A 16,941-nucleotide genomic window follows, 5' to 3' on the forward strand; every position below is an offset into this window, starting at 1 on the left:
CGAATTTGACAATGAGTTACGTCGATTTAACACAAGTATGGCCAGATTACCATTTTCGTAACTTGATTTAGTATTTTTTGTTTTGTTATTTAGTCTCGGAGTTTTAGTTCTTTCTTCATGACATTTTTTAAGTCTGTTCCAATTAAAAGTAATGTTTATAATTTTGTAAAATATACATTTTTAAAAATTAGTTCAATAATTCACTCAGTTTTATTTAGCTTTACTTTTTTTAACATCTGGTAGCATTGCCCGCGATTGCAGTTGTTGTTGGTGTTCTTCTGCTCTCAGCAATCAAATCTTTCTCTCACTACTGCAGTGTTGCCTAGTTTTGGATATAGGTAAAAACGCACTAAAATGCCCATTTAAAGAAAATAAAGCACCGAATTTTTATTGAATTGCTTAAAGAACTTTGTATACGTGAACTGGTATGTATTTAAATAGTGCGTTTGTTTTATATAAATGTGTTATGGATATGTAAAATTTAATTTATGAGTTTTTTTGTTCAAAGAAACTCTTTTCTTAAGGGAACGACTTATTTACTATATTTCAGGTTATAAGCAAAATACGGTACTCTTTTTGTGCAAATGTTGTTATGATTTCTTCAGTATTTTCTGGTATTTTGTTGCCTATTTTTACTATGAATACACCTCTTGTTGCCCTATGTCCCACTAAGGATTGAGGGCCGGAAGGAACGATTACACCTCGATGGTTTTAATTCGTATTCAGTAAATTCAACCGATTTTTTAAATGTGTAAGAAGTTTTTCAATGTAAAGAAGGGTTGAGAGAAGAAGATTTAATATTCTTGAATAACCTTAAATGGAGCAAAAAATTAAATTTTCACTTTCAAAATATCAAATTTGATAAGAACCAACAAATTTTTTTTAAAATGTGTAAGAAGTTTTTCAATGTTAAGAAGAGTTGAGAGAAGAAGATTTAATATTCTAACATAACCTTAAATGGAGCAAACAATTTAATATTCATTAACAATAAAATCTTTTCAGAGTGATCTTTTTCAACATTCTTTAGTTTAATAATACAGTTTTTTTTAACTTACAGTTTCGGTAGCTTTAAATTAAAAACAAAAAAGAAACAAACATCAAACTTAAAAAATTTCGCATTTTGGATATAAAAAAGCACTAAATTTATTGCGCAGAGCAAATGGTTGGCAACACTGCACAACTCGGCCAATGGGACATCACATACTCTCTGATGAACGCAATCTTGTTTCTATCATTCTTGGCTCAACATCAGACCGTTAACCGACTCTCAGCGATATTGACGCAATCATCTGATTGGCTGACGTAACTGGGTGGCTTATGAAAAAACTGAGACTGTGTTGGTGATATACGAAAAAAATCAACACAGCCATCACTTCGTTGCCGTCTGAACAACGATTAATTGGGTGAGTGTGTGAATACGTGTGAAATAAACAGGCAGAATTCGGCTGCCGAGTCAGCTATTACGTGGCAGCCGAAGTTACTCTGACAATTTTTTTTTTCACCAAACAGGATGGTCAAATCTTTAATACAATTATAAGAGCAAAAGTCCACCAGAGCATAGCTCTACAATCAAATTCGTGAACCCTAAATACTAAAAGAAGATATTTTTAATTAATATGGAGAGAAAAAGAAAATATAAGAAGATATTTTTAATTAATATGGAGATAAATATTTACCTAAGTACTATGAATGTGATTTTTTTAGAGCAAACGTGCGGCTGCCGTAACCGAATGGGCCATTGAAAATGAAGAAAAAGTTTTTCTTTCTAATAGCGGTCGCCCCTCGGGAGGCAATGGCAAACCTCCTAGAGTATTTCTGCCATGAAAAAGCTCCTCATAAAAATATCTGCCGTTCGGTGTCGGCTTAAAACTGTAGGTCCCTCCATTTGTGGAACAACATCAAGACGCACACCACAAATAGGAGCAGGAGCTCGGCCAAACACCCAAAACGGATGTACGCGTCAATTATATATATGCAGGGTGTACGAATAAATTGTGTGACCACTGTATAAGTTTTAATATCACTAACATTAATACATTCCTTTGTTAAATAACCAATAAGTGCAAATCATGGAGAAACAATGTAGGGAAATATGTTGGATCGTTTATTTTACCACAAATTAACACTTGCATCCATGTTAATGAAACATTAAAATTCTCTGATACAACAATTACCATTTCTGTTAGCACTTAAATTTTTACATACTTATATAACTACGCGTACAAATTTTGCTGCTGTGTTTATATTTTTATTTATTTATTTAATATAATGAAATATACTTATAAATAAATATATTACATATTTGTGGCAGCACTAGCAACAATGCCTTCAGCTGCTTAGTGTATATAATAGATGCTACTATATTAGTATTAGTATAAATAATTATAATTTGTACAACCAAAATTAAATTTGATAGTTTAAGTTCATTAAATTTTGTTACTTAATTTAGCTTTGCTGATATATTTGTATATTACTGAAATATTTTCTGCAGTAGGAGCTTTTAAAAGCTCTGATGGTGTGTTCGATGAAAATATTTCTCCCCTGATCTTGCTGAGTGCTGGGCATGTATCCAGGATGTGTAGCGTAGATGTTGATGTGCTGTTACAATAAGCGCAACCTGGATCGTAGCTTCTATTGAGAAGATGTTGGTGTGAAAGTGCACAATGTCCGAGGCGTAGTCTTGAGAAAACTTTGAGCGCTGGAATACTACATGTTGTAGGGTAAGTTGTTTTAGTTTTGTTAGGATTAATAAGGCGATACCGGTTATTGTAAGTGCTCCATAACTCTTTTTGTTGATTTTCTTTCATTTTGTAAATATAGCGTAATATATCATTTTTCTCGTTTGTCTCTACGTAGTAGCAGGGCATATGTGGTACCTTTTTAGCTTCCTTATCGGCTACTTCGTTGCCATGGATACCGCAGTGGCTCGGTACCCACATTAATTTTATTTTAGTCTTATATGCAATCAGGGTATCTCGAATACATGCAATTAGCGGGCTTACGTTATTTGGGTTCTGAATCGCCATTATTGTTGAGAGGCTATCGGTGCATATGGTGTATTTTCCTTTTGACGTTACCGCCCATTTTGTTGCTGATTTCACAGCATAGGCTTCAGCTGAGAAAATGGAGCAGTAGGGTAATAGCAACCCTTTGCTTATAATGCAAGAATCGTCAGAAACGACTGCATACGCGGTATTATATTAGTATAATCTTTTGATCCGTCAGTGTATACGAAAATCCAACCGTTGGAGTGAAGTTGGTGTTTTCGACTCGTAAAAACTTGTTTGAAAGTATCTGCACAGGTGTTGTGCTTTGGAAAGCACATTAATTCGTCTACCAAAAAAGAGGAATGTAGCGCCCATGGGGGATGTTTGCTGATTTTTAAGCACCTTGGTTTTATGTCAGGCTCAAGATGCGCTGTCTTTTGAACAACCCGATGGATGACTGATTGCTTTTTTATATGCCGCTTTCGCGTAACCGCTTGTTTTACTTTGTTGTGTAATATCGGATTATGGGTATAAAAAAGTTTAGGTATCAGTCGTAATGTGCTCAATTCGAGTCTTTCTTGGATATGTGGCATGCCAGTTTCAGCAAGTATATTCTTTGTATTCGTCGTGGGAAAAGCTCTTATGCTGCGTCTGATAGCCGAATGGTATGGCGCGTAAAGTTTTTTAAGTGAGTTTCCAGCGTGGTGCCCATATATTGGAAGGCCGTAATCAATGGCTGATAGGAGTAGAGCCTTAGTTGTGTTGATTAGGATATTCGGATGAATATTTGATTTTTGCGATGAGAGGAATTTAATAATACTTAGTTTATCAAATAACTTTTTTCTTAAAACTAAACAATGCTCCTTAAAGTTAAATTTGGCGTCAAATATGATACCTAAAATCTTAAGTTTATTTACATTTGGTATTTGAGTGTTGTATCTTAAATTAAATCCATCACATGTTTTTTTGTGGAAAATATGTAAAGTGTTACATTTTTGAAATGATATGTTGGCTCCCGATGTGAGAGACCATTCAGAAATTTTGTTTAAGATTTCTGTAAAAGTATCTTTGACTTGCGTCAAATCGAATCTTCTTGAAAAAATCAGAACGTCATCTGCATAAATACAATGTTCTACTGGGAACTGGGATATAATTTGGCTAATTTTATTAAAAGCGATCATAAATATTGTGACTGATATTGGAGAGCCTTGAGGTATACCATTTTCTAACGGAACGCAGTGTGAGTAGTTATTATTGAGTTTAACTCGGAATTTTCTATTGCTCAAAAACGTTTTAACAAAGTTGTAAATTTTTGGGCCTACTTTGCAGTTGGCTAGTTCTTGAAGGACGTTATGTGCACCGATACGATCGTATGCCTTCTCGAAATCTAGACTTAGAGCTGTTAAATGCCCCTTATTGGCGATTGCGGTTGCCGCGGAGTGTTCGAAATGTAGTAGAGCGTCTAAAGTACCATGCCCTTTTTTGAATGCTACTTGGTTAGCGCTAATTGACTTAGTTTTTTCTGAAAACCACATAATCCTTTTGGCTAATATTTTTTCTAATATCTTTCCTAAGCAGGGTAATAAGGATATGGGACGGTAGCTGCTAATTTCCAACTGCGGTTTGAGAGGTTTAGCTATTGGTATTGCGTCTGCTACCTTCCAACTCTGTGGGTAAACACCTTGCGCAAAAATTTCGTTGTACAAGTTTACTATCCTTTTTTTAAAGGGAGAAGGACAGTTTTTCAACAAAGGGTATGATATCCTATCAAGGCCTGGTGTTTTTCCCTTAGAGTTGGCGACGGCTCTCTCAAACTCGTCAGTAGTGATATCAGACTCCAGATATTTTGCAGAGATACTTAGTTTCCCTTCAGGTTTATAAAGTCGGTTAGTAATGCTATTCTTTTTTTCTATGAACTCATTCGAAAAGTTGGAATTTTTAGAGTAGGAGCTCCAATATTTTGCAAATTCGTTCGCTATATTACTAGGGTCGGTATATGTACCATTTGGAGTATTTATGCAGGTTATGGCGTTTGATCTCCTAATGCCCGATAGGCGCCCTAAGTCCTGCCAAATTTTCTTTGTGCTGCTTTGCGGGTTAATGTTAGAAGTAAAGTCTTCGAAAGCATTGCGTTTTGCTTTTTTTGCTTCGTGTTTGAAAATGGCATTGTTACGTTTGTATACTAAAAGATCGTGAAAATCTCGTGTACATTTATATTTGTACCAACCCTTTTGCTTTAGAGTTCGTAGTTTTTGTAAATCATTATTCCACCATGGCGTATATCGTGTTAGGCTGAAGTTTTTTGTCTGCGGAATGGAAAAGTGAGCTGCAGTACAAATAACTTTTTTTATTGAGGCTGCTTCTTTATTAATATTAGTTGAAACCGGGTACTTCGTGGATATATTTGTGCACATTTCTTGATATTTAGCCCAATCTGCTTTGTCTGTTAAAAATTTAGGCTTATATTTGTTTTTGTTGTGCTCCTTATTGGATACTATTTCAATAACAATAGGAAAATGGTCACTTCCGTGAAGGTCATTGATTATTTTCCATGTACTGAGAGGTACCAAATTTGGTGTACATGTCGTTATATCGACGTGCGTGAAAGTATGATGAGTTGAAAAGTGAGTGGGATTTCCATCGTTTAGTACAACCATATCAGTCGATAACAAAGAGTCTTCAATAATAGCGCCTCTGTCATTAACAGATGATGAGCCCCACAGAGGACTCCAGGCATTTACGTCGCCTAACCATAGCTTGGGTCCAGTTGCCTTATTTAAAATTTCAAATATATGTGTATGTGAAAATAGTTTATTTGGTGGTATGTATGTATTAATGATAGTGAGCTTTGGGTTATGCGAGATTTCTACAGCAATACTCAGAAGATCATCGTCAGTAAACAGAATTTTGTGAGGTATTCCTCTTTTAACTAAAATGGCAACACCTTGTTTACCATATAGGTTTTGGGGTGAATTGAAAAAATGGGCTTCATATCCGCTTGGAGGGTATGCTTTCTTATTGTGAGGGATATGAGTTTCTTGTAAGCATAAAAGGGATGGGTGGAGTTCTTTTATTAGTAATAGCAATTCGTGGTAATTATTGAAATATCCATTAATGTTCCATTGAAGTACCGAGATCATTGTGAAGGTAGACTAGTGTTTTTATGCGCGACAAAAATGGTGTAGTTGGTTATAAAGAAAATTAGGGAGGTAATTCTGTATTTGTTTTTGATTCCATATTAACATCTTGTTGCTCAATTGGGAGAGCTGGTAGAGGATCAACAGGAGAAAGCAGGTTATCGTTGTTGATTGTGTTGTTTGCTGTGAATGCATTGAATTGTTGAAAAATATTTTCGTGGGTGAAGCAAGTGGTTGTGTTGCCTGTATGTTGTTGGTTGGAAATTAATTGGGTGAGAATATTACTGAGAGGATTATCATGATTTATGTTTTGTTGAGAGGTATTATTTGGTAAATTAGGATTTAGTTGTTGTGGTTCAGTTGGAGGTAAATTATTTGTTTTTGAACTGTTTAGAGATTGTGATGAGTCATTTTGTTGTTGTTGATTAAGTGTGTTAAAATTTTGTGTGACAGAAGCGAAAGAGGGGCCACCAATAATTGAAGGAATTTGGTTTTTGTACAGTGTAATTGCTTCTTTCATTGTACATTTATTATCAACTTGGATTTTTAAAATCTCTTTAGATTGTTGGTATTTTGGACAAAGCTTATCATATGCTGGATGATTTCCGGAACAATTTGTGCACATTGTTCGGGTACATTTTTGGGGGTCATGAGAGGGGAGATTGCATTGTTGGCACATTTGTGGGTTATTGCATCGTTTCATCGTATGATTGAGTTTACCGCAATTCTTACACCGCATTGGGTTTGGGAAATAAGGTTTAACCATTACTGAATGCCATGTGATATCGACTCTATTCGGAAGGTGGAATTTGTCGAAAGTTAGGAGACATACTCCGGAGTGTTTTTGTTTTCCGTCAATAAGTTTGGAAAATTTATAAACCTCTACCACACCTTGGTCAGCTAAGCCCTTTACAATTTCATCCTCACTTAGGTCATTTAGACATGGGGCGTAAATGGTACCTTTTGTATGGTTCAGTTTATCATGATATTTTGCTTTCACCTCACAAACACCATGTAGAGATTTTGTACGTATGAATTTTTCCGCTGTTGGTTTGTCTTTAAGTAAAAGGCAAAGGTTCCCGTCACGAAATTCAGTTATTTTAACGATTTCTTTGCTAATTAACTTCAAGGCGGCGTGAACTGCAAAGCAGCTATATGATTTTAAAGGTTTATCTTCATTTACAGCAGAAATAACCACGTATTTGGGATTTGTTTCAATTTGAGGAAGAAGGGGGAAATTTTCAACATTTTTTTTAATTTTCTTACGTTTTGGTTGGGGATCTGAGGCTAGCAGAGCGAACCTGTTATCCCCCAGGTTTGGTGGCCCCGGGGCCATGCTGCACCAATCACACAAATAACACAAATCAGTAATGCACTTATTTGTTTTTGTTTATATGAAAAGGAAAAGATATGTCGTTCGCAACAACAATTAAGAAAAACGAGAAAATGGAAGACACCGAAAGTTGCGTTCTAAACTCACTAGAAAAAGCACGTCTGCTCAGTAAGAGAACTAGTAGGTGACTGGTTTATATTTTCTTTTTATGGATTTCAAGCAAATAAAAATGAAAATAATGAAATAAGCTTAAATTAAAACGATTTGTACATGGCGTAGCCACCTAACTCTTATGGGCGAAAATGGTAAACAAATTACTCATGAATTAAGTCAACTTGAAAAATCGAAAGAAAAATCGCACCAAAGCATAATTACAATTTTCTTTTAAAAGTCAGTAAACGAAAACGTTTTTCAGTACGCTTCAGTTCTCACTTCTTATTTCATCAATATATGGTAATGAAAAAGTTGATGAAATATACCCAAAAGAGGACACGAGCGAGCTATATTCTTCTTCTTCTTAATTGGTGCTATAACCGCTTACGCGATTTTGGCCGAGTTTAACAAAGCGCGCCAGTCGTTTCTTTCTCGCGCTAACCGGCGCCAGTTGGACACACCTAGTGAAGTCAAGTCCTTCTCCATCTGATCTTTCCAACGCAGAGGAGGCCTTCCTCTTCCTCTGCTACCACCAGCTGGTACCACATCGAATAATTTCAGAGCCGGGACGTTTGTATACATTCGGACGACATGACCCAGCCAACGTAGCCGCGGGATCTTTATTTTAATTCGATAAATTCGGCTGTTGTCCCAGATAAATCAATTATTTAACCAGTCGATCTTTTAAATAAGCTTGAGGACTACGAGCACACCGGTAGGCGAAATGGTTGAAGTGCCAGTCCGCCACTCCTCAAGTAGCACTAAGGAGCCGTTTTGATACGAGCACGCAAGATCACTGTAAAAGTTGGAGTTCCAATAATACCTCGAAGAAATTTAAAACTTTCTCGGTTGTATCTTGACACATTTTTGAGAGTTAAAAAAACTACTAAACTATATCTGTTTTTATAATCTCAACAAATTACCTATTCAAATTGAAGCGAGTTCAATATCCGACTAGCTCGAGTTTTTCTGTGGTAATTCCTAAGGCACAAGGCAAGTCTTTAAGAAAGTAGGTCCTAACCGCTTCTCCCCCTGAGTAAGTAGTCCAAACGATATGTACCGATTAACAAAACTAAACATATTGTTTACAGAGAATCATTTTAATACAAAAAAAAGGTCATATTTATTTTATTTCATTTTATACGCCAGCAACGTTGTAGGTATCAGCAAGTACGGGGTGGCGCGAAATTAATCACCCTTTCGGGAGATTTATAATTTTTACAAGTAGTATCGTACGCCAATCATATTTGACATTTGTGAAGTAGACAGCTGCAGTATGCAAACAGACAAGCAGGGTAGCGCGTAATGGTCAAAATAAAAATTTTCACCACTCAAAGTCATGTTTTTATTTAGTATTAAAATTATGTAAAAATACATAAAATAAAATTCCGAAATATGTGAAGGAAGACCATTTTTGAAACCCGAAACCTGGCTACATCAATAGAACTCATAAATATATTTATTTATTTATTTATTAGAATTCATATATAATACTAAAATGAATTATAATACTAGAACGAGTACCCAGAAATATAATTTGATTTATTAGCTTTATTTCCCTCACTTTTTCCTGATCATTCCCGTTTGCTTCAGAAATCAAATAGTCAACCAATTTTACGAATTTCCTTTTGAACGCTCTTCACTTTTGAAGCAATGCGTCGCCATATTTCACTCTGATACATATATTACATTTTCGGTGCTCTGCCTCATCACACCAACAGTTTCCAATTTCTAAATTTGCATTGTTTAGTGCATGCATTTTTTTGTTGCCCCTTTTTGTATTTCTTGTAAAGCAGTTTTCGTGCAATGAAGAAGTGTACGACAATGAAGCTGTTTTGGAGGAAATGGAAATAGTCCAGCCACTTGGTCAGCGGCATCTAACGGTTGCAAGTTTCCCACTTTTCACTTGATGGCACATTGTAGTTGTCTAATGAAGACATGAATAAAATATAAGATTTGCCATGCTGTTGCCACTGTGCGACTCTTTTTCAGTCGTTGCTGCTTACTGCAAGTTCCTGGCATGTTTTTCTATATACTACCTGTAGATATGTGCGAACTGCTTGGCGAATATTTCAGTCTTTTGAAGAATTTTGTTGATGGTAAGTTCTAAGCTACTACAGCTACATAGCTCATTTCCGTGTCCGTTTGAGATCACCGTTTCCTTCCAGAACCAATTTACGACCGCTTAAGAGGGTAACAAGAGGGGAGGAGAAGCTCAGCCAAATACTGAACGCAGCATACACGTAGTGATTATCTACTTGTAATACAAATGTACATATGTTTATTAGGACCGCCAAAAAAATTATGAAGAGAAATTAAAGGGTGAGATAAAGTAATATCCATCTGTACACATTTTCCAGCAAGTTTAAGGAAGAGTTCATTCATCATATTGAAATTCAATGTTCATTCTCAAAGTATTAGTTGCACGAGAAAATATTGAATACAAAATATCGAAAAAAATTTCAAATTTTTTTGTCAAAAATCAAATTTAGAGGATCACATCATGAACAATTTTTTTTTTTTTGCCGTCTTAATGTATATTCCAAATACCAATCCCCGGATCTTTCGTAAGTCTCCAAACTCAAAGAATTATTTGTCAACAATTTCAGGATTTTTGAAAATAGTAATTTCTTATGAAGTATATTGAATGGAGATAAAGAATGTCTTGTTATTCAACAAAGGAATATCAAAAAGCACTTCGCACTAAGACCACTGCTGTGGCAGATATCAGCTCATTTTCTTGTTTTGAATGTTCAACTCTTCATTTCTCAGTCTCTTCATATTTCTGTCATTTAATATTCGTGTTAAAGCAAATATTGGGTATGGGAATAAGTTTCCGTCCTTTCTTAGCCAAAGTTACAAATTATTTAAACAACTAAATAATAAGTGATAATATATGAAGTATGTGCTATTGGAAGTTACAACTTTACTTCACCTTTCAGGCAGCATACGGATTTCTCTGACGAAAAATTCAAGTTCTTTTGACTTGATCAATTCATTGAGCCAGTTTGCGATGCTCTTGTAAGAAGTGAACCCCTTACCAATAAGGGCTGACTGCATTGATCGGAACACTGCCTTGATCATAATCCGAAGGTGCAATGTGCGGGGAATACGGCGGGTGGATCGATTTAGCAAAGTGTGGCCTGGCGTTGTCATGCACTAAAATCAGTTTGTCATGTCTATCGTCCACCGACCCATTCCGGCCGCTTTTCTTTGCCGCATTAGCTGCAGTCAGTAACGATCACCAGTGATGGTTTCAGATGGTCTAAGGAGTTCATAACAGATGACACCCTTCTGATCCCACCAGATGCACAACATGACCTTTGAAGCATGAATATTTTTCTTCGTTGACGATGAATCTGGTTCAACTGACAAGCTCCAACTTATTCGACACTTAGGGTTATCATAATAGACTCATTTTCCATCGCCAGTGATGATGCGATGCAGAAAATCTGTTCACTTCTGCCGTTCAAGAAACATTCACACGTCACCAAACGTCTCTCGATATCCCTCTCCTTCAGAGGTGTGGCAGCCAGTTACTTGCTCTCTAGACTATTCCCATCGCTTGTAAGCGTTTTTCGATGGTTGATATGTCAACATTCAACTCTTTAGACATATCATCAAGGGTCCGACATGCGTTTTCATCCAATAATTGTTGTAGTTGAGTATCTTCAGTTTTTTTCAGTGCCCCTTCGCGATATTTATCATTTACGTCGAAATTGCCACTTGCCACTTTGGAAACGTCGAAACCATTCTTTACAAGTTGTAGTTGCTGGAGCGTCATTACCGTAAATATTGATCAATATAGGACACGTTTCAGCTTCACTTAAAAGGTAATAATGAAGTATGACTTCTCGCAAATGGTGTTTTTTGGGACGAACGTAGATATTTTTGGCGTCAGATAAAAAGGATCTTTACGCTTCAAACGAATGTTAGCTACTGCGTTCGAGACCTCACATAAACACCTTCAAATCATCAGTATATTACTAGACCGAACTAAAAAATAGTATCAGCAGCGGCACCTATTTAAAGATATAAGACAACATTGAAGCAATGCTTTTTTTCCGTTTTCGGGACAACTAGAAAGTGCAGCACTCAGACACAATTAAGTCCACTGTACTACATTCGGGTATAATTTTCTTTAAATCTACCCGATCTTCAAAGAAATCTGAGTAAATTTTGTGGTGCCAAGGAGCCACGGTGGTCGCTTCTTAACACATCAGTCCCAAAGACCTCAAACCTGATTCGAGCGAAGGCGGGGCAGACGCACAGGAAGTGGTCCATCGTCTCATCCTCTACATCACAAGCTGGACAAAGTACACTGTCTGAGATGGCTACCATTTCCATGTGCTTCGCCCAGTTGTTACAAAACAATGAATATCTAAAGCCCTGAATTTCTGGCTTGTAATATCGACATCGCATTAACACCTATAACAATGTCAGCCTGGAAAGCCAATGCAGAATCTCTTGAGTAGTATGGTAAAGTGCTCTCTCGACGAACAAAATAAACACTCTACAAGGCTCTCATCATGCCCGTCCTAACGTATGGCACAGAAGCTTGGACAATGACAGCATACGATGAAGCGACGCTTGGAGTGTTTGAGAGAAAGATTCTGCGGAAGATTTTTGGACCTTTACACGTTGGCAACGGCGAGTAGCGCAGGCAAAGAACAATGAGTTACATGAGCTTTACGACGACATAGACATAGTGCAGCGAGTAAAGATCCAGCGGCTACGTTGGATACAAACTCTCCGACTGTGAAAGTATTCGATGCGGTACCAGCTGGTGGTAGTAGAGGAAGATGACGGCCTCCTCTGCGTTAGAGAGATCAGGTGGAGAAGGACTTGACTGTAGGCAGGAGAAAGAAACGATTGGCGCGCTTTTTCAAATTGGCTCAAAATCGCGCCAATTGAGAAGAAGAAGAGTATCGACATCCCGGAATTGCAAGAATCGAATAAATGGGCATCCCTAATGCAAATAGATACATACATATATGAATGCTTCTATTACAAGGCACACAAAAAACCTACAGACCATGCAGCAATTCCTTATTCTTATGCTACTACGTTTAAGGATAAGACATGTAGATGTGTCGTGAGCTTTAATAGGTTTCCACTACTGCAGAATTCTTTTGAATCGGCAACGCTTTACTGCTTTTCTAAAGGGAAATTTCGTTTACGTTGCTCTTGCTGCGATGATTTTCAATGAATTTCTTTACTTAAAGCAATACGTGTCACATGCAACAAAAAAAAGAAGCTGTGATAAAAAGAGAATTATTGCACGATTTGCGCACACCTGACTCTTTCAACTAAAGTGAATGATTCTATTATGCGAGTATATCTGAAAAGGCTGCCTAAGCATTTGAAATGGAAATAAGAAAGTTTAGAGGTTAGCAAAAAGTTCAGAAAAAGTCATGATCGATAATTCACTTTCCTGAATTGAGATATGCTGTACGAGTGTTACAATACAAAATGAGTCTTATATGCTTTTTCTTTATTAACAGCTACAGCTGCCTCCTCACACTCTAGTGGGATCGGCAGTTACCATTAATGACTGTTTTTCTCCATTAGTGACACTAATAAAAATTGCTACTGAGCCATGAAATTCATAGGACATCAATACAATTTTTGGTATTCTTCAGTTTATCGAATCTTGCAGCTAATTTCATGCAGGTTGAAATTTCGGATACGGTTATTTGAAAACCAAAACGCGTATCGCCGTGTTTAAACGCTTAATTTGTTGTTACGAAAATTTAGTTAGGAAAGGAAATGAAGTCCCTTATTTTCATATTTCTAAATTTTTTATTAAAGCTCATTTATTGCAGTGTTCTTTTTGCTAAAAATAATTAACACAAATTAATAAACTAAAAAACACTAAAATATTTAGTGTGATATCTTTCGGTCTTTTATACAGTTTTTAGCTTCGTTAGCGTCGGCTCCACTGGTTTTTTGTTGTTTCGATTCCGAGCTTGTTCCATTCTGCCCAAAGCGCCTTTTTAAGCTGCTCTTTGTTCGAATGATGAGACACGTACATATTATATTTGGGTTGGGAACCAAACCTAGAGCCAGTAATTCCCGTCCAGAGAAATATTTGGCGCTCTTTCGATTGAACGCATTCGAGCAGATCGACCATAAAGAGGTTGATAAACTCCTCAGCTGAGCGTAAGATAGTTACTCAGAAACAGTTACTGCCGGAATCTCTTAGCTAGGACTTTAGAACCAATTGCTGCTCTAGTTTTTGCCATGCAGGTCATGCCACCTATTTTGACAGAGAATTTATTTGATAAATTATTAAATGAGATTAAAATAAAAAGAAATATCCACGTTTAAATTAAATGTCTTTTATTAAGAATCATTCTTAAAAGGACTTGGTATTAATTGTATCCAATTTGGTTAAAAAATTCTCATTATTTACAAAATATTGAAAAACTATTTTTTTTTTAATTTTGGATGCATATTAACTGGTGGCATATGCCACTTGCCATTTATAAACTCAGTTAGGCGTCCACAAACGCTGAGTGAAATATTCACAAGGACGAGTAGAGAGATCTACAAAGAAACTCAGCCAAAAGATGTGCTCTAAGACTGAAGATGCCGGGACAATTCTCACAGAGGCTTTCTGGTTATAACAACATTCTGGATTCAATCGGAACGTCATATTACGAAATTCCAGGAGTAAAATTTGCAAAAAGCTTAACGCTATTATTAGAGCAAAATGGATGACAGAAAGGTCTAGAATCTACATACCATTTATACAATTTCTTTACAGATGGGTCTAAAATAGTGAAAGGAGTAGGATCGCCGGTATTTTGTCCTTAATTTGATCACAAAAGTGTTTCAGACTCCCTAATTACTGTAGTATATTTCAAGCTGAAATCTACGCCGCAACAAAAGCAGCTAAATTAGCTCTGGAATTAACTCCTATTAAAACGCGGACAAACATCTAAAACCAGAACAAAATAAGAAACTAGCTCTGGAGACACAGCCGATATGGGAACACTCAACCTTCTATAAACCTGCCAAAATTATGCTAAGAAAATAATACGACACCTACCGGTGACGGAACCGAAGATGCTGATCGCATTGGACTTTCTTCTGAAGCCACCTTAACGAAAAATGTAAAAAAAAAACAGAAAAACGTTTTGCAATAAAGAAAAGTGAAGTTGCGTGAAATAGCAGAGAGCATATTCATGGAATTGATCAATAATGTCTCAACAAACGCGTGACGGGTGCCGCGCGTAAATAAGAACGTCTTGACCATTCGAAGCGCGTTTGGGTGACAGCAAAATTGAAGGAGCACGGCTACGAATTATATGCTCGATGTACGCTATGTTCTACGCCCATATTCTCTCGATGCCACTTCTGCCCCCGCTACTACATAATATGTACATTTTCCTAATCGTGAAGTTACTCTTCATGGGAGAACAAATTTGCTGGGATTCTGTGTTTCCTTATAGAACGAAATTTACAAGAAAACTAAGTCCCGCAGGCTTGATGATTTGGTTGGAATTTCGTTAAATTATTCTTCAAATATCATTTGCATGTCAGATCAAGCCCATTTTGACCTGCAAATTCGCAAGATTGTTGAATATTGTGTTATTCTTCCTTATAAATCTGTGCGCTTTGCAAGATATTGCAACCCCGCACATAGCCCAGCCTGTTATATCAAAGTTACAATGAAAATTTCACGTTAGAATTATTTCCAAGAGCTCAACATTTCGTTCGTTTTTCACAGAAGTTTTTAAAATTTTAATAATTTTTTTATCAAATTTTTCTGGATACTTTATTAGTTCGCATCCCACTACCGTAGACACTTCTTCTCATATTGATGCTGTTGTACGTTTTACAATCTAAACAGAACTCCTTATAAGCAATCTTTGCAGAATTCCTTACAGAATTAATACAATACATGAACTGTGAAGAAGAAACAACAAACAAAGGATATCCGTATGAAAGTGTCAACGGACTTGCCAACAAAGGCAACTTTGACAGCAGCGAAGCAAACAATTTCTACAAATAGGGAAACTTTGGCTGTAACGATTTGATTGCCGGTGGGAGTTCATATCTAATAGTTGCAGCTGCAATGCGGATGACGTCTATTCACCTGCATATTGAGATTTTCACAGAAGCTTAATGAAACATTTTTTCTTTTGCACGATTTTGTTTTTTTTTTGTGTTTTTGGAAAAAAATCAATTGAAGTAGTTCAAGTAGACGCCACCCGAATAAAGGGCACAACAATTTTTTTCAGAAAAAAAATATCACCAAATAAATGCGATGCAAAACATGGTAGCTGTAACAGCACTAATTTAAAATTTGAAACTATGGAGGGGGAGGCGTATCTGCCGTAATTTCTGCACCTGCCAATTACTCAATCAAAGTCGGCTGAGAATGACAACATGCCAAGACTTTTATAACTTTCAGCTTTATTATCAAATTTTTGTTGTTATGGCGACTGCTGCAGCTTCAGAAGCTGATATTAATCTCTCATTTTAAATGCTCCGCTTCCCTATTGGCAGCAGCAATATAGGAAAGCAGTGATGGGAAGTATAAAGAGCGCGAAAATAAGTTCATCTAAGATGTTGGCAATGAAAATGATATTGCACTGCTTTTTTCACACTTCTTCTTCTTAATTGGCGCGATAACCGCTTACGCGATTTTGGCCGAGTTTAACAAAGCGCGCCAGTCGTTTCTTTCTCGTGCTAACCGGCGCCAATTGGACACACCAAGTGAAGCCAAGTCATTCTCCACTTGATCTTTCCAACGCAGAGGAGGCCTTCATCTTCCTCTGCTACAACCAGCTGGTATCGCATCGAATACTTTTAAAGCCGGAGCGTTTGTATCCATTCGGACGACATGACCCAGCCAACGAAGCCGCTGGATCTTTATTCGCTGCGCTATGTCTATGTCGTCGTAAAGCTCATACAGCTCATCGTTCCATCGTCTACGGTATTCGCCGTTGCCAACGTGCAAAGGTCCAAAAATCTTACGCAGAATCTTTCTCTCGAATACTCCAAGCGTCGCTTCATCGGATGTTGTCATCGACCAAGCTTCTGCGCCATACGTTAGGACGGGCATGATGAGAGTCTTGTAGAGTGTTAGTTTTGTTCGTCGAGAGAGGACTTTACTGCTCAGTTGCCTACTTAGTCCGAAGTAGCACTTGTTGGCAAGAGAGATTCTACGTTGGATTTCAAGGCTGACATTGTTATCGGTGTTAATGCTGGTTCCTAAATACACGAAGTCTTTTACAACCTCAAAATTATAACTGTCTACAGTGACATGGGTGCCGACGCGAGTGCGCCGACTGTTTGTTTGAAGACAGGAGGTACTTCG

General features: G+C 37.0%; 1 protein-coding gene and 1 pseudogene across 1 annotated transcript; both read right to left on the reverse strand.

The window, feature by feature from the left end:
- Positions 1–2,357: 2,357 nt before the first annotated feature.
- Positions 2,358–3,325, reverse strand: LOC129238216 (uncharacterized; annotated as a pseudogene).
- A 2,863-nt stretch (positions 3,326–6,188) lies between these two features.
- LOC129238217 (uncharacterized) lies at positions 6,189–6,749 on the reverse strand. The gene has a single exon (XM_054873257.1). It carries the CDS (start codon positions 6,747–6,749, stop codon positions 6,189–6,191), a length of 561 nt encoding a protein of 186 aa, XP_054729232.1.
- Between the last annotated feature and the right edge of the window lie 10,192 nt (positions 6,750–16,941).

This window comes from Anastrepha obliqua, chromosome 2 (genome assembly GCF_027943255.1).
Source record: "Anastrepha obliqua isolate idAnaObli1 chromosome 2, idAnaObli1_1.0, whole genome shotgun sequence".
NCBI classification, from domain to species: Eukaryota; Metazoa; Arthropoda; class Insecta; order Diptera; family Tephritidae; genus Anastrepha; species Anastrepha obliqua.

Excerpts from the sequence above, each read along its gene's own strand:
- LOC129238217 (XM_054873257.1), bottom strand. The coding sequence starts at position 6,749 with ATGTGCACAAATTGTTCCGGAAATCATCCAGCATATGATAAGCTTTGT.